This window comes from Mus caroli, chromosome 3 (genome assembly GCF_900094665.2).
Source record: "Mus caroli chromosome 3, CAROLI_EIJ_v1.1, whole genome shotgun sequence".
In the NCBI taxonomy this organism is placed as follows: Eukaryota; Metazoa; Chordata; class Mammalia; order Rodentia; family Muridae; genus Mus; species Mus caroli.
The window spans coordinates 121,161,518-121,187,348 of record NC_034572.1 but is presented as its reverse complement, the minus strand read 5'-3'; the positions used below and the strand labels follow the sequence as shown (position 1 = coordinate 121,187,348).

Here is a 25,831-nt window from a genome sequence, read left to right as displayed (position 1 = left end):
AAACTGAGTACACACACACACACACACAGAGAGAGACAGAGAGAGAGAGAGAGAGAGAGAGAGAGAGAGAGAGAGAGAGAGAGTTAGGTGTGAGCAAGAGGGACAAGCTTCTGCCTACCCCAAACAAAACAAAATTTTATTTAAAATAAGCCTGTAAGTCCCTGCCTATTTAATTCCTTGGCTGGGCCTGAAGACATTTTAGGTACTAGTCTTTTCTTTTTTTAAGATTTATTTATTTTATGTATCCGAGTGCTCTATTGCATGTATACCTGCATACCAGGACAGGGCATTGGATTCCATTACAGATGGTGGTGAGCCACCATCTGATTGCTGGGGATTGGACTCGATCTCTGAAAGAACAGACAGTGCTTGTTAACCACTGAGCCATCTCTCCAGCCCCTGAAGACATTTTAAAAGAGGCTTTCCCAAACAAGTTACTCGTCTCTTGGTCTATTTGTCAAATAGGGAATAATTTCCATTGACAGTCTGATATACTAGCTACACCATAACCTTTTCCTCAATGCACGGATAAAAGGAAAGCATGAACATTTGGTGTTTTACTTTCATGCCCCTCAGTTTACCCTTATATGACGGGCTAGCAAGAAAAAAGAAAAAGAAACTAGATTTCTCTCTCTTACCAGTCACTGAGAGTTTTTAAACCATTTCTAGAAATGCACACTACGGCAGAGAGACCACGAAATGAGCCCAGGGCTCCCACAAGCAACACACACTAGGAAGCAGAGAGAAATAGGCATGGTCACTCAGAGATGCTTAGGGAGAGGAGGCAAAAGGAGAGGAGCAAGCGCCAGAGAGCCTGCACTCCTTCCTCAGCACAAGCAACAGCACACCCAGGCACAGCTGAGCGCCTGCTGCAGCTGCTATAGAGGGATACTGTGTGTCTGGGTGGTCTTTCACACTCACAGAGCCTCTTACATGTGCCCACACCTTCATGCCCACAGCTCCCTCTCATATGAGCTTCTTATTCTCAGTTGCCCTCTTCTGTATACCTACATCCTCACACAAACTTTCAACACCTATGATCTCACACACTATCCTGTCACAAAGGACTCTGGTATACACAGTCTTCCACAATCTGTTGTGTACAGGCACACAATTAGACACAGGCTTTTATAATACTCTATCAGACAGAGTCTCATACATCTAATGGTTTCTTTCATATAATCTCCTGTATGTACTTGATTACAGTCTGTTACAATGTTTCTTACACACACTTTCTCACAACACATAATTTCCTCCTCCTCCTCTCTCTCTCTCTCTCTCTCTCTCTCTCTCTCTCTCTCTCACACACACACACACACACACTAAACATAACATCTAAGTGTGTGTGTGTGTGTGTACAGTTACCCACAGACACACAATCACACATGGGCTCTCACATGCATTAAAAACCTGTCAGATACAATCTCCCTCATGCACGTATGGCCACTTTCATACATAATCTCCCTTATGTAGTCTGTTACAGTGTTCCTCACCTCTGACACTCTCTCTCTTCCTCGCTCTCTGTCTTTTACACATACACACACACCACAGGATATCTGTCTGTTGGGTACAGATAGTTACAGATACACAATTTCACAGATACTTTAATAGGTATATTTTTTCACAGATATACTTTAATAGGTGTCAGACACATACAACCTCCCTCAGAAACCTATGGCCTCATTCATAGTTTCATACACTAACTGGATTAATGCTACACCTCCCTTGGTTCCGCCCCTCCCTGGCCCCGCCCCTCCCAGAACCCTGCCCACCCCACCAGGTCCCGCCTTCATTGGGCCGCGGTCCGCTATGGCCCCGCCCCTCCTCCCGCCCGCGCCCCGGGGTTCCGCCCCCGAGCTGGGGGTGGGGCGAGCGGCTGACAGGAGGGGCGGGCGGCTCCTGCACTTCTGGCGCCCAGGCCGGCGGGCGCGCTTCTAAGGATTCCCGTGAGCGTCGGGAGTCCCGGTGTGGCCAGCGGCAGCCGCGCGGGCGGCCGGAGTCGGCGGTGGGATGTGCTCGGCCAGGAAGCTGCTGCGGGGCGGCGCCGGCAGCGCCGGCGGGGAGTGCGACGAGGACGGGGCGGCGCCGGCCGGGCGGGTTGAGGAGCCGGAGCACGGGGCGAGCCCGCGGCGCCGGCGGCCGCAGGACGAGGGCGAGCAGGTGAGCGCGGGCGCGCGGGCCGCGGGGTGGCGGCTGGGCACGCGGCGAGCGGTTGACGGGCGGGGCCGGGCTCGGTGGAAATGCCCTCCGGAGCCTCACCTCAAAACCACCCGGCAACTTGTCCTACGTGGGCGCGCCGTGCACTCGGATTCCGAGTACTGCACGCGCCGGGGACGGGGTGGGCGGACGGCCCGCACAGTAGGTCGGGAAGCATGGGTCGGTGCCTAGGTGACACCGGGACTCTCCCAGAGCAAGTTTCACAGCACCACCGAGCAGAGCTGAAATTCATTTTAGAAGTGGAAAAAAAAAAAAAGAAAATTGCCTGCTGTGGGCACCAAAGGGAAGGAAGCTTTAGTAACAGACATAATAGGGAAACTGGGTACTTTGAAAGTTCTCAGAATTGGATATCATTGAGAAGACTAAGGGAAGTTATAACATCAGATGCCTGTAAGACTAGACTAGCAGTTGAATGTAAAGATAGAGTTCTACGTGGGACGATTTGTTTTTTTAACAGGCAGTACAGTAATTAGCTACTCAAAAATCCCCCAGATACGAAGACCTTTAGAAATCACATAAGTAAGCCTAGACTTCTGGAATCATGTTATTAATACCTGTAACTTGTCCTCTAATATCACTAAGTACATTAATAACTAAATACATTAGTAAAACCCATTACTTAAGAAACAAAAATAATGCTAATGTGGGCTTGGGCTTGATCACCATGTAGACAGTAATTATTCATCTATGTGACAATATAGGAGCCAGTGACTGAAGCAAATCAATTGGTAGCTAGATCTTGCTGATTCCCTTCCGGGCGGTGTTCTTACCTAACTGTACCATGCATGTCTCAATAGAGAAGGTCTTGCTTTCCTCTTACTCTTGCTCAACTGGAAAACACAGCCAGCGACTAAAACTCCTTTTCCAAAAGTAAATGTGCAAATGGTTGTTAATGGCATATGTGAAATCCTTCCCTTAACGATCTCTGGACCTTAGCAATACAATGACATAAACAGCCCCAGGAACTCTAGTCTTACTGATATTGTTAATAGAACAAGGAAAGGGGATGAAACCAAAAATTAAATATACATTCTAGAGAATAGATACCCTATCACATGCCTGCTTCCTCCATTGTACTATGAAATTTCATTTTCCTGTACTTCTTAGACATGTTGCTTGTGTCGTTGTACTTTTGCTACATACTTTACCTGTACACTCTTAAGTTCTCACACTCATGGGAAAAAACACACCTGAGATCCTACTATATCAGCACCTGGGAACTTCTCATCGGGAACTCAGAACTGGTACAGCCCAACCCGCTAATGCAGAAAGCAAACTTTTGTGATCAATTGTTTGGCAACAGTATCACAAAGCCTATCTTCTAGGGTTTTTTTGTTTGGTTGGTTTTTTGTTTTTGTTTTTTTGTTTTTTTTTTTTTTTTTTTTTTTTTACAACCTGCAAATGAAATTTAAAAATCCATGCAATGTCACATAGATAGAGCTATTTTTGTACACATACTATCCGAAGGAGAATTAGAGTTAACAACATAAAACATTCCAAAAAGTCATTTTAATTTTTCATCATGGAGATATTCTCCTGTTCGTCTTTTTGGATTGGTTTTTAAGGATACCATAACTCCAAATTATAAATTGAATAATTCTGGAAAATTCCTTTCTAAGTTATTTAAAATTTACACAGAATTTTTCCATAAAAAAATCAATGACAGAAACCAAAATGGAAGCAAAACTAGTTAGGTTGAATGGAGACAGTGGCCGTTTTCCTGCCGTCTTTCTGCTTAGTGTGTTGTTCAGTTGCTTTTCCAGAGCCTCAGCCTCCTAGACATTGAGAGGGAACTTCAGGCCACAGCCCTCTGCAATGCCTTCTTCTCTTGGGCGGGGCCAATGTGGTGGGCTCCAGAATCTGCTTTTTGTCAGTTCCTAATCTTACATGTTCTATCCTGTTCGCTTTCTGTTTCCTTTTCTGATAAGAAGCAGGCTGGGTTAGTTCCCAGCCTACAGTCTCCTCATACATCTCTCCCATCTCTGCCTTTCTTCTGTCTGGAAGGCCCATTCCCTCAACCTGGAAGACTTGTATAAACATGTATCCAAAACTTCTCTCTGCCTTGTTGTTGCTAAAACGCCCGATCAGAACGCACCTTCACTGTATGTCCTGCGTCCTGCGATTCTGAAACACTGCTGTGGATATAGGTGGTTTATTCATAACTAACATATTGTCAGCATCATACTTTACAGTTTGTCCTTAGCCGAGACTCCATTTGAGGAAAAGCTAAGCTAGCATTTCTGCCTGAATCCTTTCCCAGGCGGGATGAGTGACAAAAGAGGTCTTGTTAAAATCAAGGATTCATTAAAAAGGAAGCCTTGAGAAAAAGAAGCTGTGTCTCACGAGAAGTACAAGGCCAGCCTCTAAGAGAGATAAGAAAGAGGAGTAGTAACGTGTGCTGTTATCCAGGGAACCAGGGAGTCTAGACTTAGATAGCTGTGTCCACATGAATTGGTAATTCTGTTCAGGAGAGATGATCCAAGTCTATGGTTGACAGTGACTGCCTGGTGGTTTTGTGGAAGATGAGTCCCCTGCTGGACGGCTGGAAGGCTAAACCTCTCTAGGTCTTACTCCATGTCTGTTATGTCAGTGGCATTTGCTCATATACAACATAGATTATGATTCACGATAACCTGAGATGGCTGTATTTACAGAAAGCATGGGGGCAATCCCATGACTCCCAAATTGACTTTAGAATTATTAATATTAATTTTATGATTATATACATATTATGTATTTCAGAAATTCTAAAATACCTGTGAAGAAAATAAATACTTGTAAGGAATTATTCCAAGTGATGCCCTGAAGTCAAGCACTTTGGGGTTACTGTATCTGTTTTGGCTTAAGTACCCATGTATACATCATGTGCTTCAGCCAAGTTTTCTGTCTGATTTTTCCCTTGGTGGTGGGGGGCGGGGGGGCTACTCTTTTCTGAAGGGAAAGAAGGAGGAGTGGATCTGGGGGAGCAGGTAGTGGGGTGGGAGGAACTGGGAAGAGAGAAGGGAGAGGAAACTGTGGGATGTAATACATGAGAGGAGAAAGAATAAAAAAGGAAAAGCAAGTGAGCATTATTTCCCCATATTAGAAAAATCCCATGAAAGAATGACTTTTAGAGCTTCCCAGTAGTCCATTCCCCTAACAGTGCACACTTAGGTGACTTCAAACTTTCTTTCATAAATAATACTGTCTAAAAAATATGCGCTAGTAATCATCACACTTCTGTGTTGAAATAGATTCCTAGAAGTGGAGAAAGTAGGTTGGAAAGAGCCAAGCTCCTGGAAGCAACTTGCAGCATCCCAAGGGGTGCATTCAACAGGTGTCCCGCTTTTTGCTGTTTTGGTTTTTGAGGCAGTCTCACTGTGCAGCTCTGGCTGGTATGGATCTCAGCATGCGAAACAGGCTACCCTGGAACTCAGAGAGATCCCCCTGCTTCCTTCAAAATAACTAACGATGCTTCATTTCTGCTTTTCACCTGTCGCAATGCCTAGAATTTTACAAAGAATGATACTGACTTAGAAATGTAAGTAAGAAGATGGATTTCTATGGCAGTGTGTATCAAAGTTTTTCAAAGGTGATTCAGAAAATAATGGGGTAACCTTTGATCTATCATTAGAGGTAGGATTTGCGTATGGATTCTGGATGGGTTTGTACTTATAACTGAAGCTTTAGGTGAGTTCATTAACCCTCCTCTGTGGACTTCAGTTTCTTCATTTGTATAATGAGAATGATAATTATGCCAGCTTCCTAGGAGGGGCGGATCGCAGGAATTAATAATGTATGAAAAGCATTCTTAGAGAGGTCCCTAGTGCATTAGCTAGCATGCAGGTGTTAGCTGCGGGAGCCACTTTGTCAAACCAGAACTGAGAAGAAATGTGACAAGTAGTCTTTAAGGTTTTTCACACCCACAGTTAACCGAGAGACCAGGCAGAGGGCGACTGTGGCAGCACTCTCAGCTAACGAGCATGACCTGTCATCTCTGACTAACAAAGATTTTGATGTAGCTAATTTTCAGTAAGGATCTGACACTTGGCATCCCTTACCAGAATCTCAGGTGGTGCAGTGCTATGACCACAGACCACAGTTTGGCAAAGAAATAAAGGGAATACAAGTGCACTAACCCATATCATTCACTATAATGGCCCTTTAGGGTAGTATCAGTAATCGATGTATGTAAGGAAGCCATTTAACAGCTTCTCCCTCAAGTGCATATTTGAACTCTTGGTAAGGCAAGAGTTCACAGGCAACGTAAGCTGACAAGGTAAGGGGTACCAGAGCAGAGGAGAACCCAGGTCTCTAAACTCCAAAGCTAGTCCTCTTAACTTACATACAGAGTCACCATCATGGTGACTGGTCTCTGATAGCTCTGCTGCTTCCCCTTAGATTATATAGCTCAAGACTAGGTCTTTGTCTATACCAGATTGCTTCACATCTTTTAAAAGCAGCTTGCAAACAATACGGTGTCAATCCTGAGTTTAGATAGTCAGTAAGTAGTTCTCAACTGGAGACAGTCTTGTGTTAGGATCCATGTGACACTGTGTTAATAACACCTTTGGTTGTTGACACACGGGGTAGTTGGTGCTACCAGGCATCAAAGTGTCCAGGAATATTGCTAAACAGCCTTTAATGTAGAAAACGGTCCCCTTGGGATGGTTAGTTGTGACTGGCAACATTACTGGATCAAGAAAGAGAGAAAACTAGGTTCTGTAGTGCACATTTGTCATGCTAGCCTGGGCTACACAGTGAGTTGAAGGTCAGTTTAGACTGTGTAGTGAGTGAGACTCTGTTTAAAGGAGAATGCCTAGAACACTAGTAAAACCTCTGGGTAGTCTGCAAGGTCACAGAAGGTTAGAGGTAGATCATAAAGCTCACCCAGATGGAGTCATAGTGTGATAACACTGGGAGCTGAGGAAAACCCCTTCCTAGAGGCCTCTTTTGTCTGCTCTGGCTGCCTGACGTAAACTGTTCTCTCTCATGCCCTCTGCACCCTAAATCCGAATCAGTGAGTCAAAATGAACCCTTGGCCTTTAAGGTGTTTACAGCAAGGACTTTGGTCAAAGTGATAGAAAGGAACCAATACCACAACAAAGTATTATCTGCCTTAAAATGTCAGCCATGCCAAACGCTACCCAAAAATTCACAGGGAAGGAGGATTCAGTGCTGTGAGTAATTACCGTGCTAGTCTGTGTCCCCCCCCCCGCCCCCACAGAAGAGGTGAAAATAGTTTATTTCTTGTCTTGAAGAGTATATTTCCATCAGATAATCCCAATTGATAATCCCTTATCTCTGTGTCTCTTCCTGCTAACTTACCTTTTCTCTCCTCCACATTCTTTTCTACATGTTTCCTGTTGGGCTCGTTCTCCCATGGCGCTTCCATTCCTTTCCACTCACCTGTACCACATTCTCTCTTTCCCATGTTGTCTTTGTTGACATTTTTAGGAAGCAGCAGAGGATTTATAGTGTGGTCATTCTAAGTTTAAAGCCTGGCATTACTGCTTGATCAACCCGAGCCTGATGACCAGTTTCCTCATTTGTAATAGGTCTAGTGCTGTCCACCTCTTAACTGAGATATACTTTACACAGAATGCCCAGCACACAGTAGGCCTTCAGTAAGTATTAGCTCCCTATCTCTACTTCATGCTCTCTTCTTCACCTTTCCCTCTGGTTCAGTTTTATTTGCCTCAACTAGTAGCATCATAGAATTTCATTTTAGTAAATATTATTCTCTAAGATAAATTGTTTTATAATTCTCTAAGGAAAAAACCTCACCAACTTGTTGGGTTGTTGTTGTTGTTTGAGACAAGGTTTGTTTTGTTTTGTTTTGTTTTCCTTTTAAATGAAGATCTTAAGTTGATTTTCCCCAGTTTGTCACTAATTTTTGACAGGAGCAAAAATAATCCCATATGACATTTTCTCAATTCCCTACTTAGGAGAAATGATAAAGCAAGATTAAAGGGCCAACTAAAGACACCATGGCTGTCAGGCTGGCTCAGGGAGCATAAGTAGAAACCTTATCTTTGTCTGTGCCTCCGTGCACCTTAGTCTCCTGTCTTTAGTTTTGTCTGCTCTGGGCTCACAGCTCTTCGATAGTAACCACTTATCTGCAAAAAAACGTTAGTTATGGGTGTGCATGTAAGGGAATTGATAAGACATTTAAAAATTAGACTACATACATAAACTAAACTTTCAGTGAACTTGATAGAAAATATACTTTCTACTCTATAATCTAATTTTCTCTTGTATCTAAAGGGCTTTCCTTCTTTTCATTTAACATCATTGGCATCTGTGCTTAATCTTGGCACAGGAAGAGGAAATGACCTGCTTTGTGCCTGTTTTTTCCTACAGCAACAACGGCAGCTTATCAGAATTCTGATCAAAGGAAAACATAGCACAAGTATTTTGAACTTAGGAAAAATGAAGACCAAAATCATTAATATCTACTATTGGAACATTCTTAAGAAAATTAAATTTTTGTTATATTTCCTTTGATATATTTCTCTGTAATACCAGAAGGAATTAAAGGAATTCCCTGTAGGGAAAAATAGGGAATATTTTTCGTTCTTCCAATTAGTAAAAATTATTTTTAATCCCTTTGTTCACATTTTTACCTTTAGATGTGCAGAATGCCTACAGAGGTAGAGAATTTAAATCTGAGGTCTTGCATATTGCCAATTCCCTCAATCTGATCCAGAATTTCTCATCCCATAGTTTCCAGAGGTAATTTTTTTTATACAAGAAAGTATTCTCACACTGCTACAAAGTGAGACTTGAGAAGGAAAGTCACATTGTAGGAAAACTGTGACTTTGGCTAGTTTATTATTCCATCACCAATTCATACAAAGTCTTTTGGTGAGAAACCTGATCTGGCTCCCTGTGAGTAGATGCTGTGACTGTCCAGACTGTAAGATACACTAGTGTATCACAGGAAGAACGCAGGAAACGTGCCTAACAGGCTGAGTATCTGTCTGCTGAATACCTCAAGTCCTCCAAGACAGTTTACAGTCACAACTCAAGTACACAGGAAACTGTGCATTCATTACCCTTAGGCAGAGCGTATAAGGTATATTAGAAAATGAATACACTTGATATTTAGTTCTTTCCCCTTTATTTATTGTATTGATTAGTTTTATTACAGTGCATTTTACACTGTAATGAATATGGCATAACATTGTGATATTTCTGGATGTTTCTTAATCTTATAGAGTCAAAGTCTTTAGGCACCCTATATTTGTTTACTGTTGTTAAAACTTTGGTTGTTCTAAAAACCAGGCCATATCCTAAAAGTGGGCTTTTCCTATCCACTTATATCATACTGAACATCTCATGTTTAGAAAATTATTACAATGAGTATATCCTAGAAGGTTTTCTGCTTTGTTTGTTGTTTGGTTTTGTGTTTGCTTGCATTTGTTTCCTTGATAGCTTTTTAATCTAGTCAATCAAAAACTTGGAGTGAGTCACCTATTTGCCAGGCCCTGGTCTAGGCTGCCATTCAAGTAAACAAACTTTCTCCTCTAATTAATCTGGTACTATGTATGGGGCGAGGGGAGACTGTGCATGAAGGCACTAGTCACTCAGTGAATTACAGGTGCTGTGAGAAAATGAAAGCACACAAGGTGGCTAGTGGTGGGTGTGGAGGGACTGCTGTCTAGAATGGGTGAGCACACACAGAGGGGTCCACTGAGTGATGGCTGATCCTACTCAGTTGGGCTTTGCTCTGACTCATCAGGAGGGTAGAGCCAAGTAGGAGGCTGCGTCTTAGTAACTGGGCTAGCACAGCTCCCCAGTCCAGGTTCTCACCATCCATTCGCTTCTCTATCTTACACTACTATTTTACTCCTATTTCTCCTGTAGCAAGTTCAAATCCTTCTGGAAAGATCAAAGGGTAAGTAAGTCATGAATGCTTTTTAATTATTACGATCAGCACTATGTACATGCAAGGGTACGTGTGATAGTGAAGGTTAGACAACAGCTTTGTGGAGTCAGTTCCACCCATCCAGCTTAGTGTGCGTTCTGAGATTGTGCACACATTGCTGGCTTGTGTGGCAAGCACCTTTGCTTACTACATTTTGAGTCATCTTCCTGGTCTCTGAAGTTGTTTTAGTCGGTTTCTCTCCCTTTTCCCTTCTTCCTTTCTACCTACCTATCTTCCTTTTCTTTTCTTTCTTACTGTATTTCTTGAAGGGTTGGAGAAATTGCTCAGTGAATCGTTAAGAGAGTTTGCCACTGAATTTGGTGTGGTTTGTTTGCACCAGCACATTGTGTGGGTGGCTCAAGACTACCTATAGTTCCAGGGGTCTGATACCCTTCTCTGGTCTCAGTGGGCACCTGCTACCGTGTGATGTACACGTATTTAGGTGTAAATAAGTACACATAAAATAATAAATCTACTCTAAATACATTTCTTGAGTTATAATCATACTTCATAATGTATTTGTTAAAAATTTGTTCTGTTTTTAATGCCTGGTTATAACTTTGGCAGTAAAAGGTTTAGAGGTCTGATTCCTTGTTGAGAAGGGATGCGGGTGAGAAAGAAGATATGCTATTTTGAGATTTCTGCCTCTCCAGAGCCTCATGATAGATTTTCTATTCCTGAGACTTACATGTGTGCATACACATGAACACACAAAGCTTTAAACCTAGGTTCCACATATAAGAGACAACACTATGTCTTTTTTTTTTTTTTGAGTCCGACTTATTTCTCTTAACATAATGGTTTTTCCAGTTCCAGCTATTTTCTGTAAATGTCAGTTTTACTTTTCATTTCCTAATTGGTAAGGATGCTAAACACTTTTTCAAGTTTTTTTGCCATATGCTTTTCCTTTTTTTTTTTTTAAAGTTTATTGCTTCATCTATTGACTGATAGTTGGGTTAGGTATTTAACTTTTGCAGTTCTTTATATGTCCTTGCTGTTAATCTCATCTGATGTGTAATCAGTAAAGACTTTTTCCCCCTTATCAAACTGTATTTAGAGTGAGCAGAAACAGCCTGGTACTGGCTATAAACTTACCTCTTAGAATTGTCTTTACTTCATTATAAAAGTTCTAGTAAGTTGTGCTTTTATTTTCAATTGATTCTATGAAATTTTAAATTGCCTTTGGTCATTCAAGAGTGTTTTGTTTGTGTCTAAGCATTTGTACAGTTTCTGTGTTCCCAGTGTGTGTGTATATGTGTGTGTGTGTATTTATTTGTATATATCTTGTACATATATAGGTGTATGCATTCACATGTGTGGAAAGCAAAGGTCCACTTTGGGTGTTATTCCTTAGGACAGTGATCCACTTTGTGTTTTGGACCTGGAGGTCACCAATCACCAATCAGCTCAGCTGGCTGGCCAGAGCATCCCCAGGGAAACCTAGAGTCCCTAAGTCTCCATGCTAGAGTTACACATCTATCAAGCACACCTGGCGTTCTGTGTAGGTGCAAGAGCCAAGCCTGAGCTCTCATGCTTGAACCAAGCACTTTACCTCATTGGGCAGCTTTGCAGCCTGTCTGTGGTCTTTCTTCCTAAAGCTTTCTACTTCTCTTCCACTGTGACCCAATAAGGTGCAAGAAATTATTTTAATTACCTTACATTTGTTAAAGCTTGGTGTTTGACCAAAAGTTCATTCTTACTGAGAAAAATGTGTATTCTATATCTGTTTGGGGGAATATTCTGAAAATATCTCTTAGTTCCGTTTGATTTGTTTTAATTCAACTGATATTTCCTTGTTTTTTCGTTTTAGTGACCAAACTGGAGATGAGAATGGCATGAGGGCATCACCCTTGCTTTTATATCTAGCTCCATTTGACCTTATGTCCATTATAGCCCTTGTTTGTTTTATGAAACTGGAAACCCCAACATTAGGAGTACAAGCTTTATATATTCTTGAGTAATTATTCATCTTATTAATATGTGGTAGCTTCCTTTAGCTTTTCTTAGGACTTTTGGGTTGATATCTGCCGTACCAAATATCAAAAGAGCCATCTATGCCAGCATGTCTGGGGTTTCCATTCACTTCACGTTCTTATGAGAGTCTTTCTTCCTTCTCTTGTGAGCTACTCCTTAAGTATTTTCTGCAGTGCTGGCTATAGCATTGTCCAACCTTATTTTGACATAAGTGGTTGAGTAAGGGAGTTTTCACCAATCAGGTTAGGACCTGGGAAGATGAATGTAGTTTAACCTTGCCAGTGAGATGAAGAAATTGTCATTGAGATGTCTGGACTCAGACATCTGTTCCCTTACAAGTGATCCTTGAGACGTCTGGACTCAGAAAACTGTTTCCTTGTAGTAGAAGCAGTTCAGCTATTGGGAAGTCCCCAGCTTTTCTAGGGCCTGGGATCTTGAATTCAGTTTCTCCCTGTGATTAACTGGAGTCTGAAAATGAAATGGTAGTACTTAAAATAAGTTTCTTTTGCTTGTCCCAACACTCGGTAACAAGCAACTGGGAACCACCTTGATGTGGGTGCTGGGAGCTGAATGGGGGTCCCCTGGAAAAACAGCAAGTACTTTTAACCACTGAGCCATCTCTCCAGCCCCAGACTTTTATTTTTGATATCTTAAAGTGTAACATGGTATGGAGAAATTCTAACTTGGTCATAACTCTTTGGGGTTCTACATGTTTCTTGTATTTGAATGTTGTGTCTTTCTCTAAATTTGGGAGGACTGCCTGCTATAATTTCACTGAATAGATTCACTGTATCTTTAATGTTTATCTTCCCTCCATCTTATGTATACTTAGCTTTGATCATGTCCCAAAATTTTTGATTACTTCAGTCAGGCTTGTTTTTCCCCCTTGATGTTTGCATGCACTGTTCCTTCAACCCTGTCCTCCACTCCTCAGTCTCTCCTCTCTCTGTTCTTTCCTTTGCCTGGCCACGCGTGTTGCCAATGCCATTCTGTGTGTTTATTTGATTCACCTGTTTCTTTTCCAACTTTTCTATTTGGTGGTTTGGGTTTGTTTGGTTTCTTGGGGAATAGGTTTGTTGTTGTTTTCTTTCAAAGATCTCAATTTCTATGCTGGATTCACCTTTCATTTTGGTTACTTTTTCATTCATATTGCTTATTTTTTCCTTCGTTGGGTTTTCCTTCTCTGTTGCTGGCTTTCCTCTCCAGGTGTTAAGCTAAATCTGTTTGCTTCTTTGTGCCTTTCTTCAGATAATTGAACATTTGTACCAGAAAACTAGTGAAATTTTCATCAAGCAGTTTACTTATTTCAGTATCTTCGAGTTCAGTACTTGAGGAGTTATGATCTTCTGGGAGAGTCTTTTTCTTATTTCTCAAATTCCTCTGTTTCAATTTGAACATTTTCTTGTTTGGCTATCCCTTCTGGTGTTTTGACATGGGATCTGGCTGAGCAGATGACTGAGCAGGCTCAGTCCCCAGGACTGCCCACAAGGAGATAGTAAGCCGCTGTGTCAGCAACATCTGCCTACCTGAGAGGAAGATACACTTAAAACACTTAGCATCACATGATGTTTGGAAGTGAATGAATGAGAGAAAGGAAGATGACATGGAAAAGGAAGAGGCAGAGAAGCAACGTTAAATAGGGAAGAAAAGAGTAGGATGTCATTGACGGGAAGAGAAAAGAACAAGAGATGGAGGCAAAAGGGGGAAATCAAAACCAAGACATCTCAATAATGAAAGTTCAATAATGAAAATTAGATAAATGTAAAAAAGGAGCAAAAAGTAAAGCCAAAGCGCTACTACTTGTTGAGGAAGATATAGGGGAATTGTGGGGTACAAAGGCTGAAAAAGGCAAGAGGGCTAAGAAAAAGAGACTGCCCGATAAAGTGTAAGTAATGTTAGATAAATGTATGAGGGGAAATAACAAAAAATAAAATGTAATACATAACAGTAAAATCCTGCTAAACACTGAGTAAAAATAGTAGATAGGAATCTTAAGAGTCAAAAAAAGATATCCACAAGATAGTGGAAACGTCAGTTTAAAGCTCAGTGTAGGGGGGCAGCAGTTGAACCTGTGGATTCTTGGTCTCACCCCCCCCTCTTTCTTCCCCTCTCCCCCTCCACCTCTCTCCCTCTTCCCTCCCCCCATACCAGGGACCTCTGAACAGTTCCTCTGTATGGCTAATGTTTCAGCTAGAGGGTATCCTTCAAGTGCATCAGGAATGTGGGAGGCAGTCCCAGCAGTGAGGTTGGCATATGCATGGGACTATCTTCATCCTGTCAAGTGTTCAGAACTCCACTGGAGTGATGTAGCCTTTGGTACCAAGTACACTCTAGAAACTATTAAGCATTCAAGTACTTCAGCAGTGAATAAGAGATAAGGTGGCTCCAGGGTTTGATCTGCCCACTGGCCTTGGACTCTAAGCTTTCTGACACCAGGGTTATTCTCAGCTGATGAAAGCTGTGGTCCACCTGACAGTGAAGTTCTGTTGTTCTGTGTACTTCCCTGCCTGAGCCAGCTTCCTCCCATCTGTACCTTTGGTTTGTCAGTATCTGACTCTAGGTCTTCTAACTCTCTCTCACCCAGCAATTGTACCAAGCTGAATGAAGTCTCCCTGACTTGGTCAGAGGCCTGTATGGTCAGTTTTTAACAGTACTTCCTCTCTCAGGATGGTTCCAGGCCCTAAAAATGAGGTTTCTCTCTACTACTGACCTATATGCCAGAGAAATCACTGTGTAGCCAAAACCCACAAGTGGGTTTGAGGATGGTGAAAGCCATGGACTTGTCCTGAGGGTAGGGATACCCAGCTTTTATCTGGTTTACCTTTTGGAGGCCATTGTTTCCCCTCCTTGTCCAAGGAGCATGGCAGAAGCTGAGTTCAAGTACACTACATTGCCCATCCTATTTTTCTGATCTTTTCTGGTACGTTTCTGTTCCCTTTGTGGGCTTCCCAAGATCTTCCTTTATTTCTCTCTTTGGGATATGGTGCATTTGTTCATATTCTGACTCTGCTTCATCGGCTCACACAGAGGCAACGCTAACCTGCCATCCCATTCAGGCACAAGCCCTTCACTCACTCACTGTTCACTTCTCTTTATCTACAAGGGTAGATCCCTGCAGATCCTTTAGTGCTATAAATAATGAAAAGCCATTAAAACCGGTTTCTCCCAATTAGTCAAATGATTGATAAGTGAGACATTTTACTTAATAAGAATTGCACAGTTGTTATTTCAGAACAGCAAAGAAAAGAATCAGCCAAGTCACTAGACTTGACAGAAAGATGAGTTCACAGCAAGAAGCTTCTATGGTATAGGATGTAACGAGCAACTCCAAACATTGCTATAGCAATAGTACTTGTGTAAGCTTTGAAAAATTGTCAGGCTTTGAAGTACTGTTGACTTTGAGTAAACAAATCATAATATAGGCCTTAGAAAAGAAATGAATTTAAAAGGAACTTAATTCTAGCACTGACCATTTATAGTTGAATATTTCTTATAAATGTCCCAGGACATTCTAAAATGGGAGCAACAGAGCTTATAAACATCTGTAAACTGTATTTTCTTGGCTTAGATACAAACTGGAAAACTCTATCCTAAACCTCAACAGAAGTGTGTTTACAAATCATAAATTTTAAAAACTGTTTTCAGTATATTACATTCAGATAGCCCAAACAGCAGCGTCAGTGCTTTTAGGAGTTAGCCTTCATCTAGGTAAAATGTTCTGGCATCCTCCAAAGAGAAGTGTAACTTGCCTAGTAGTCTTCAGTTTTAGTTCAAATCAAGATCTTTTCTTTTTCTTTTTTTACTATAGGAATAAAAAGTATATGTTACAGTATAAAATATATGCATTGACTCAGAGAAATGGCTCAGTGGGCAAAGCACTTGGTGTGCAAGTCTGATAACCTGTATTTGGATACCCCAGAACCCACAGTCTAAAAAGCTGATACAGTAGCATATACAGCTGCTATCTTAGTAGGCACCTGAGACAGAAGAATTGCCAGATTGGGGGCCAATTAGACGGGTGTATGCAGCAGTGAATAACAACAAAGTCCCTGTCCTAAACAAGGCAGTGAGGGAAACCTGAAGCTGTCCTCCGACCCCCATACCCATGCCGTGCACTCATGCACACTTCCACATACAAACACACAGACAGACCGACAGACAACAAAGCATAAACATGTACATAGGAAGATAGAATAGTAAATTGAATCTTAAACAGAAATAGTATGTTTAGGAAGGAGAATATAAGAGTGAAAAAGATTTGGGTCAATTCACATGAGAAATTGGATACAGGTAATGAGAGGTGACTGAAAGGATGCAGGAGTGTGGGGAAAGTATTAGGAACCATGAGACATGCTCTTATACCAACATATCTGGACACAGTGTCTACCAGTACCACAGAACAGGGAGACTGGGAGCCCTTGGAGAGGAACGAGGAAGGGCAAGTGTCTAAACTCGTAACTGTAATGGTAGACTAAGGTTCTAGGTTGCAAGGAGAAAATACAAGCCAAAAGAACCCAAGGTACAAGTAAATCAGAGGCTTTCAAAATTCATAACTGCTTAATAAAGACAGTCATGAGCCCCTTATTATAATGTTATAAACTATTGTTGCTTTGCCTGTGTGTCTCCTCCCAAGAAGGTAACAAGACATTTTTTTAAAGCAACCTTTCTTTTGAGAAATTGAGTGGAATAGTAGAGTGGATTAAGTGGAAAAAGAGAAGACCTAAGTACAAAAGGCCTTAGTAAGTAACTCCCAAGTTCTTTTTTTCATTTTTCTTGCTCTTTCTTTTTTATCTCTGTGTAATTTTAATGGATTAAAAAAAAAACAAAACTAGATGCCTGTAGGCAGCCTCACCATGATCCCTGGAGCTCCCTCTGCAGAAGTTCTCAGCTCTGAGCTATCATTAAGTATATTACTACAAAGTCAAGAAAAGTTTGGTGGGGGAAGAGATGGTAGTTATTTCTGGTTGACTGAAATACATTTCTCTCTTTACTATATATAGTTAGGAAACTGGAATATTACCAGCTTCTGATGTCTCTCATGCTTCTAGTCTTTAAGAAAAATAAAATGGAAGAAATTAATCCTTGCAAGTAATTAAATATTGAAGTAAAGGTTGGTTGATTGGTTGTCAAGGGTTGTTTTTTTTTTTTTCTTCTCCAAAAGAAAGATATGTACCCAACTAAATAAAGAAGCAAGGCCATGAAGAATTAGATTTTGCTTAAAGAAGATTATGTGGTAGAGGTGATCGAGTTGTTTTCTAGTCCACAAATAAATTGATCAGCCCTGCAGAAGGGATAAATAGGATAACAGTCTCCCTTTGACAGGACAACATTAGGTTTTCAAAAGAATCCTGTTGTACCATCTGGCAAGTTGAAATTGCAAGTTGTTCTAAAGTCCTTTCAGTTAGGGGTTTTGTTTGTTTGTTTGTATTCTATTGTTTTTTTTTTCTTTTTTGTCAACCACAGAATAGTTTGTGCTATAATACAAAGACAGTTAAACACCTCATCTTTAAAGATATAAACCTAAATATTTTAATATTAAGATTTTGCCGACTCCTTTCAAATTGATTTTTATTCAAGTTAATAGAAAAGCATTTTGTAACTTTTAAAATATCACATTTTGGTCAAAAATATTCTTACTTAACACTTAAGAACGGTGTTTTGGCATTTGAGTGACACCACACTCGATCACTGTTCCCCATCAAGGTGCAGCATTAGCATCTCCATGCCAATGTGTGATGGAGAGCAAGAATTTCACCTGGAAAGGTGTCCTCCAATGTCTCTCTTCCTCTTCGCTCCCGGCACCCTTACAGAGCTCTTTTCTGTGTAGGCACGGCCAGTGGGGCCAGGCCTGTGTCTCTCCGGCCGGCCTCCCCTGACAAACGGAATATAATTCACAAAAGGGCATACAAAAGAAACAAAGTAGTTTTATGATATATTTTTAAAACCGCACCAAGCTGGACACACACCTTTAACCCCAGCATTCAGGAGGCAAAGGCAAGTACATCTCTTACGAGCTGGAGGCCATCCTGGTCTACAAAGTAAGTCCCTGTCTCAAAAAAAAAAAAAAATTGAAGGCAATCATACTTAGAGAATGAAAATCGAGGAGGCTGTATGGGTCTATGCTAGATCCTCTACATATATGTTATGGTTGTTTGTCTTGATCACCTAACAGTGGGAACGGACTGTCTCTGACTCTTTGCTTGCTTTGGGGATCTTTTTCTATCTAATGGGTTGCCTTGTCCATCTTTAATATGAGAGGATGTTCCTAATTTTATTGTTAACTTTGTTATGCCTTTCAGGGTTACACAGGACTGCTAGAGAGTGTTCTCAGCAAGGCACTGACAGCCCTTGTTTGTTCATGATTGAAAACATACAGAGAAATATAAGAGTGACCCAGCTAATTCAAAATCCTTTTAAATGTTTTCTTTTATAATGTGTGAGTGTGTATGTATATATGTTGTATGTGTGTGTGATATCCTAACTAACTTTGATATCCCTGGGAGGTCTGTTCTTTTCTGAAGGGGATTAGAGGAGGAGTGGATCTGGGGAAGGGGGGGGGGAATAGGAGAAGAGGAGGGAGGAAAAACTGAGGTTAGGATGTAACATACAAGAGAAGAAGAGGAAGAGAAAGAAGAAAACAAGAAAAAGAAGGAAGATGAGAAGGAAGAGGAGGAGAGAGAAGAGAGAATGTTAAAAAAAAACAAAGAACTTACTTAGTAGGTTTTTCTTATGAAAATTCTGGAGTTGATAATACAGTAATCCAGGCATAGGTAAAATAAAACTATAAAATCTCAAGATCAGTCGGGTAATTTCAGTCACATCAACAAACAGGAAATAGGGATATTGAGAAAGAGAAGGTTGTATGTAGGTGTAGATTTTTCAAAATAAGGGTTCTTAAATGCTTTAAGCCCTTTTCTAGCCCACCACCCACCAGAGGTAGTGGAAAGGAAAGGTTAGTAGAGCAAAGGAGGATGTGGACCTGTTTAGAAACAGTTCTTTGGAGAAAATCCAATCTGTGTTGTAAAGATACTCAGCAGTTCAGTTCATATGAATCGGTAGCAGCAGCTCAATCTACTGGCAAACACTACTCACGAATCAGCAATGGCAGGTCAGTCCAGAAGAAACCACCAGGCTCTGCTAATCGGCCTGAGTCTGCGGAAGCAGCAAGTAGCCACTAGAACACCACCAGAAGTTTTTTGGTGCATTTCTCAATAAAGTCACGACAAACAATGACCATCAAAAAATGTCAAGGCTAACCAGTATCAATACAGTGTCATCAGCAAAGACCAGCATCAGCAAAGCCCAATGATGACCAACAAAGAGTGATAAGGTGAACCAATGCCACTGTCTGTTGGGTTATACTTACACCCTTTCCAAACATCACGTGTTCTCTTAAGCATCTGCCCTAGCAAGACATAATATACCCCTTTCCAGGCTACTTCCAGGAAAACACATGTCTGTTCTCAGCAAAACATCCTCCCACATGTCTGCTTCAGCAAAAACATCCTCTCATAAGACAGTTTCCAGAACAGAACATCACATGACACAACTGAGTCTCCAAAGAATTGGAGACCAAAAATTTCCACTTCAGAAGATATAATATTTAAAATAAAACTTCTACAACTTGATGAAAAATTCTAAAGTATACACATAATTCAGGCAAATCTACATACTATAAACATGAAGGGATAAAATGTGTGGTTAAAGTGCTGAAAGTCAGAAAACCCTAAAAGCAACCAGAGAAAAATAACTCACCACATACCGAGAAGCTCAGTGAAGCTAACAGCAGATTGATCAGAAATTGTCAGGTAAGTGAAGAGAGCGGCTGAGAGATCTGAGCATGTCAGTGACGCCGAAAAAAACCTCACCTTCAAATGAGTAAAGCTCGGTTCACACGCTGTCACCCTGCTCAGAAAGGATTTCTCTTTTATTTGGTATACATCCTGGTGTAAATTCACCTTCCTCATTATGACTTCCATGGGCTCATGTCACCAAAGATAAATCCAGCCTGAGTGTTTACTGCTATAGTCATATGTGTTCTCTGAATATTTACAGCAATGGCTTGTCTGCTTATTTGTATGCAGTATTTTAAAACAGTGCCTTCTTTTTATTAGTAGGCTTATGGAACCTGACCTTTTTCTTCATGGTTTCTAAAGTATGAAAGTGATGTAATTATTTTAAGGACTTTTCTCAAAAATCTTATTTAAAAATTTACCTTTAGTTTGTTACCATTAACGATTTTGAGGACAGCAAGATGGCTCAACCAGGAAAGCTGCCTGCCTGTTACACAAGCCTAGTGCCATAAGTTCAGTCCCCAGAACTGAAAAAGGTGAACGGAGAGGACCAGCTACACAAAATCACTCTCTGACCACCACACATCTACCATGTATATACCCATACAAGCATCACTCATGCACATCTACACCCTCTATACACACACACACACACACACACAGATACACACTCACACGTGATAAAGGAAAACATTTAAAAGGATTTTGAATCAGCTGGGCCACTCTTATATTTCTCTGTATGTCTTCAATCATGAACAAACAAGGGCTGTCAATGCCTTGCTGAGAACACTCTCTAGTAGCCCTGTGTAACCCTGAAAGGAGCCGTCTATTTGACAAATGGTCTTCATTGGAGCCTCACACACAAAGAAGAAAGTCTGGCAGAGACGCAGATGATTGATGTCAGAGCAGGGAAAGCTCCGTGTGCCCTTGTGCCTCGGGTTACTGTTCGTGTGTGCAGTAGACTTTCTTATTCCAGTCCTGCCAGGAGAACTTGCTTCATGCTGGATAGAAGGCTTGGGGTCCTTTCTCCTTCTTTTTCTTTCTCTCTTCCTTTCTGTCTTCTCTATCTTTTGACATTTTAATGCGGATTCCAGTCACTATAAGCTATGAAACTGTACACGTCTACAGATAGCTTTACCTCACTTAAATTTTTGCACAAGATGAAAATAAGCTTGAATAATTTTCCTGGTTAATAAACTTACTTTAAAACTGAGAGAAAAGATGTAAAGTAAGAATCCTACTGATGCTCAGTTTGCTCTGTTAATGAGTAAAGTGTTCTTCTGTAAAACAAATTACCTTAGCCTTTGATTTTCAGAGATGAAATATATAAGATGTATCTGAAAACTGAGGTATTCAGCACTAATTAGGAACTGGCTGTGTATGGGACTAGGGTGTGGCCCACAGACCTGTCTGTGCTGAGCGTGAGTGGCAGCTTCTTCACCTCTAACAAGTTAATCAAGGTAGCATAGTGTTTACAATTGCAAAGGAAATCAAAGATTCTTCATAGTAGGTGCTCCGTGTCTCCACTTCCGCTCCATCATTAATAGTGCTACTGGTATCACAGTTACCCTGGAGGTAACCACCTCAGAAATATACAAGGGCCCTCCCCAAAACTCCTCTATAGATGCAGAGAGCTCAGACTGGGGCCCACTAGACCTTGCTAGTTTAGCAACATGGCCCTTTTCCTCCCTGTGCTTGTAGGTGGCCTCCTTGAATTGTTTGAACTGCAGTTTGTTGTAGGAATCTAATGTTTTCCTAGAGTTGTACTTGTGAATACAGGGTTTTTTTGGGGGGAGGGGGCATTATCCTAGTAACCTTTTAGTTGGCCACACTGAGCAATACTGTAGTGAGGTAGCAAAATTTAGTACTCATTAAATTTGTCTGATACTTATTTTGTTCATTGTACTTATTTTCTCCAATGTGTATATATTTGAAAAAATATATCTTTGTATTTGTTTGAAAATATTGAATTTGTAATATATTCTATTTATATATATATACTTATATATGTAATATTTATACCTAATATATAATATAATGTAATATGATATAATATTTTAATAGAATCCAGCTACAATAACTACAACTTGCCCAAATTTACTTGTACGACCTTGCCATCTCAGTGGCAACTCAAGGCAGCTCCTACAGGGTCCTTTTGTCTGCCTTTGCTGCACTGAGACTCACAGTTAACGAACTCCCTGCTGGAATAAAGTGCTACAACACCCCCTCTTTTCCTGAAAACCCCAGGCACATTCATAGACTTAGTTCATTTTATAAGGACATTAAAATAAACACCTATTGTATCTGATCTGGATGCTTTGTTCATATTAAGCCCACAAAATACAGAAGGAAAAAAAAACCTTAGAACCCTTCAAGAACTACCCAAAGTACAATGAACGAGTCCATAGAAAACAATTGATTCTAAACTTTTAAAAATAATAACATTAAAAAATAAACCAAAACCACTATTAACATTATTAAACACTAGAGAAATCAAGATGTGGACCCAGAACAATTGCAAAGTAAATCAAAGGTTCTTCAGATGCTGCTATGGAGGGAAATGGCTTCATATCAGACAAGGGCAAATGTGCATGTTTTAATGTGCTATTAGGTGTCATGGAACACATACGAGAATGAGGAGCTAATAAGCATAAGATTAATCCAAACAAATTACCTTCTCTATTTGTCTGTGTGGTGTCTCTCTGGACTTTCTATTGTTAGAATCTAATAGGAGCCAGAATTCAGAAGTGTTTGCAAAATTCCAAAGGATTATTCTATTAGTCAGTTTTCCATTACTGTCATGAAATAGCAGAGACAGGCTAAAAAGAAAGCATGGTGTATTTAGCTAGTGGTTTTGGATCCCAGAAATGAAAATGAACTGATAGAGGCAGATTCATGTTCCCCGTGGCTGTCTTCCCTCAAGGTAGAATGCAGTCTCGGGAGCAGTGGTTGCGTGGTGGGACAGGGATATAGACAAAGCGTGGTTGGAACAAGGTCCAAGTCTTTCCTAACAACTCACGGGAAAGAATTAATAACCAATTTTTAAAACAAACTCCCAGTCAGCATAACCTCCCTACTAAGCTCCACCTATGAAAGCTTGAACTCCTGACATCTGTCATACTAAAGACCATGGCCTCAACACATAAACCTTTGAAGAAATAAATATTAAAGCCACAGAAGCGGGGTGGAAATATTAGGAACTAGCGTAGTGTTCTAAATTGTAGAAAGATGGGGCAGTAACAATACACTTTGAATACAGTTGAGTATACATGGAGATTTTCTGCAGCTCTGAGAAAGTGGACTTTTGGTCTTGTATAAAATTAATCCTATTTCAAAACTTTGTTTCCCCCTGATGATATTAACAGGAAGCATTTACAGTCTCAGTAATGTTTTGACAGGAAGCTGTGCAAGAGCCCCCACATCAGCCTTCATAGCTAGCAGAAGCTTGATCACAACAGCAATGGCTGAGAACAGTAACTGGTCATTCTCCAGCCAGCTGAGCTTCAACTGTTAAAACTTTAGTTCACAGACACCAGGCTAGAGTGACCAGGAAGCCTGTGCTTCATGAAACAGGAGAGCAGCAGAAAGGGGCTCTGCAACCAGGCTCTCGAGACAGAGGAGAACATCATTCTTTACACAGGCGCCTCCGTGCAATTCCAGGATCTGGGGAGTGAGTGAAGGTGGATGAATCAGACAATGATCTAGTGGGTATTTAGTCAGTGCTTTCTCTCTTCTTGAAAGGAGGGATAGACAGAGGCCAATCCAAAGGAACATCCCACTGTCTGAACACTGGGAATTTGTTCTGTGACACAAAGTTATTATCTTATATTCTTGGAGATCAGGACTCCAGATCACAAGGAAATGTTCCTTTCAGAGATACTAGCCTGTCCTTTTTCTCCTCCTGTGTCACAGGCTGCCGATAGTCATGCTATGAGCCACTGCTCATGACTCCTCCCTTCATCTTCCAGCAAGAAACACAGCATCTTACCAACTCTCTATTAAAACGGTTCCTGTGTTAGGTCAGTCCGTGAGGCAGGTTGGGGTGGCTCCTTCTCAGAGTCAAGGCCTTACTTGCATCTGTAGACTTCCTCTGCCATGTGACGTTATATACTCATGAGTTGTGGACAGCTTTATTAGTGTTTATGAAATAATTACCAGAAGTGTGTGCCCAGTTATTTGGAGAAGATAGTAAGATCATTGTTATTAGATATATTTACATGTTTCTTATGTCCATATCTTGGTTTGTCTTTTTTTTAAGGATATTGAAGAACCACAGAACCACTCTGGCGAACCCATTGGAGATGACTACAAAAAGATGGGAACACTTTTTGGTGAACTGAACAAAAACCTCCTCAACATGGGCTTCACAAGGATGTATTTTGGAGAACGAATTGTGGAACCAGTAGTGGTCCTTTTCTTTTGGCTTATGCTATGGTTCCTGGGCCTGCAAGCCCTTGGACTCGTTGCTGTTCTTTGCCTTGTCATTATTTATGTACAGCAGTAAAACACTGGACATTTGATAGCCATATATGTAACTGATATACACTTGGGCTTTTTGAAAGCCAAAATAGTTTGACATATTTCCTATTGTGTACTGGCTATTTTGTAATTTAAATTATAAATGAGTGTTCTTTAAAACTCAACTCTTTGTTACAACAAGGATGAATATATATATTTTTGACTATATATTAGCCTATTAAAACTCTTTTTCACTCCTGTGATCTGTACCTACTGTTAGATACTGCTTTCCCATGCCAAATCTGAATATCACGAAACAGCAACAGGGCAAATAGTGTGGCATGGGGTTGCAGTGAGATGGTGTAGTTCTTGTAAAGTTACAATAAAGACATGTTGAAAGGAAAAGAGACATGTAGCTAAGAATAAGTTTTAATTGGAAAACTCTTCCACCTGCACCTCAGTTGAAAAATCCCATTTTGGGAATATATTTGTCTCTGTTATCTCTGCGTAGTCCAAAACAAAGTAAATGGTTCTGCTGTCGTGCTGCAAAGGTGAGAACGCTCGTGTCTTCAAACTGAAAATAATATATTTATTATTGTTGGTAACGTTTTTGGGTTAAATATAAGTTTTTATATGTTGTACTCAGGCCTTCATGAGATTGTAAAGTTAGAGATGATTCTGGTGCTAACTTCTTTTTGTGAGTTCCACGGCCGGGTGCCTGGCAGTGTCTGCCATACTGTCCCTAGCCGCTTGCATGTTTTTTTCTAGAGACATTTTCAGTGCATTTCTTCCCCAAAAGTTCATAATTTTATAGTTCTTTTCTAATAATTACTCTGAGATGTAAACAGTGCATTTTCTGTCATGGCATGGAGTTTTCCTCCCAAAAGAGTAATTTCTATCTATTTAAAAAAAAAATCAAATAAATTTTCTTTGATATCTGTATTGAAGAGTACAAAATTCAGAATAAAATCACATGTTTAAATCTAGAACTCAGTAGCCACTCATAATATTCTAGGATTAAAGCCAATTGTCTAGTCATGTTTCTAATGTATAGTATGGGGTTTTATTATACTGAAACAAGCATTTCTTTAAATACATTTTGAAAATGAAAAATGACTTTGATATTTTTGGTTTTCTTAAAGAAACTAAAAGGTTACACTTTTGTTTAAGAGTCGTCTATTTGAACAAAGAAATTTAAATACAAAAGTGAGGTGGTGAGACATTTTTGTTTGACAGGGCATTAACTAAACCCTGCTTAGTTAACTTAGTTAAAGCGTGTCTATTAGGCCATTTTGTAACGTTCTTACCCATGCAATTTTAAACACTATTCTGCAAGAAATTCTGAAGCAGAATAGTGTGAGAACATTGAACTTGGCCTTCTGAAATCAGTAATCCTGCACAAAATAATAAGAATTCAGGAGCACAGACTATATTGTGCATCTCTAGATTGTACATAAACATAGGCCTTTACATTTGGCTT

General features: G+C 40.5%; 1 protein-coding gene across 1 annotated transcript; it reads left to right on the top strand.

Annotated features, from left to right (window-relative positions):
* Window positions 1-1,870: 1,870 nt before the first annotated feature.
* On the top strand, window positions 1,871-24,609 carry Fam241a (family with sequence similarity 241 member A). The gene is made up of 2 exons (XM_021158733.1): window positions 1,871-2,160; window positions 24,152-24,609. The coding sequence occupies exons 1-2, from the start codon at window positions 2,011-2,013 to the stop codon at window positions 24,395-24,397; spliced, it is 396 nt and encodes a 131-aa protein (XP_021014392.1). The 5' UTR covers window positions 1,871-2,010; the 3' UTR covers window positions 24,398-24,609.
* The last annotated feature ends 1,222 nt before the right edge of the window (window positions 24,610-25,831 follow it).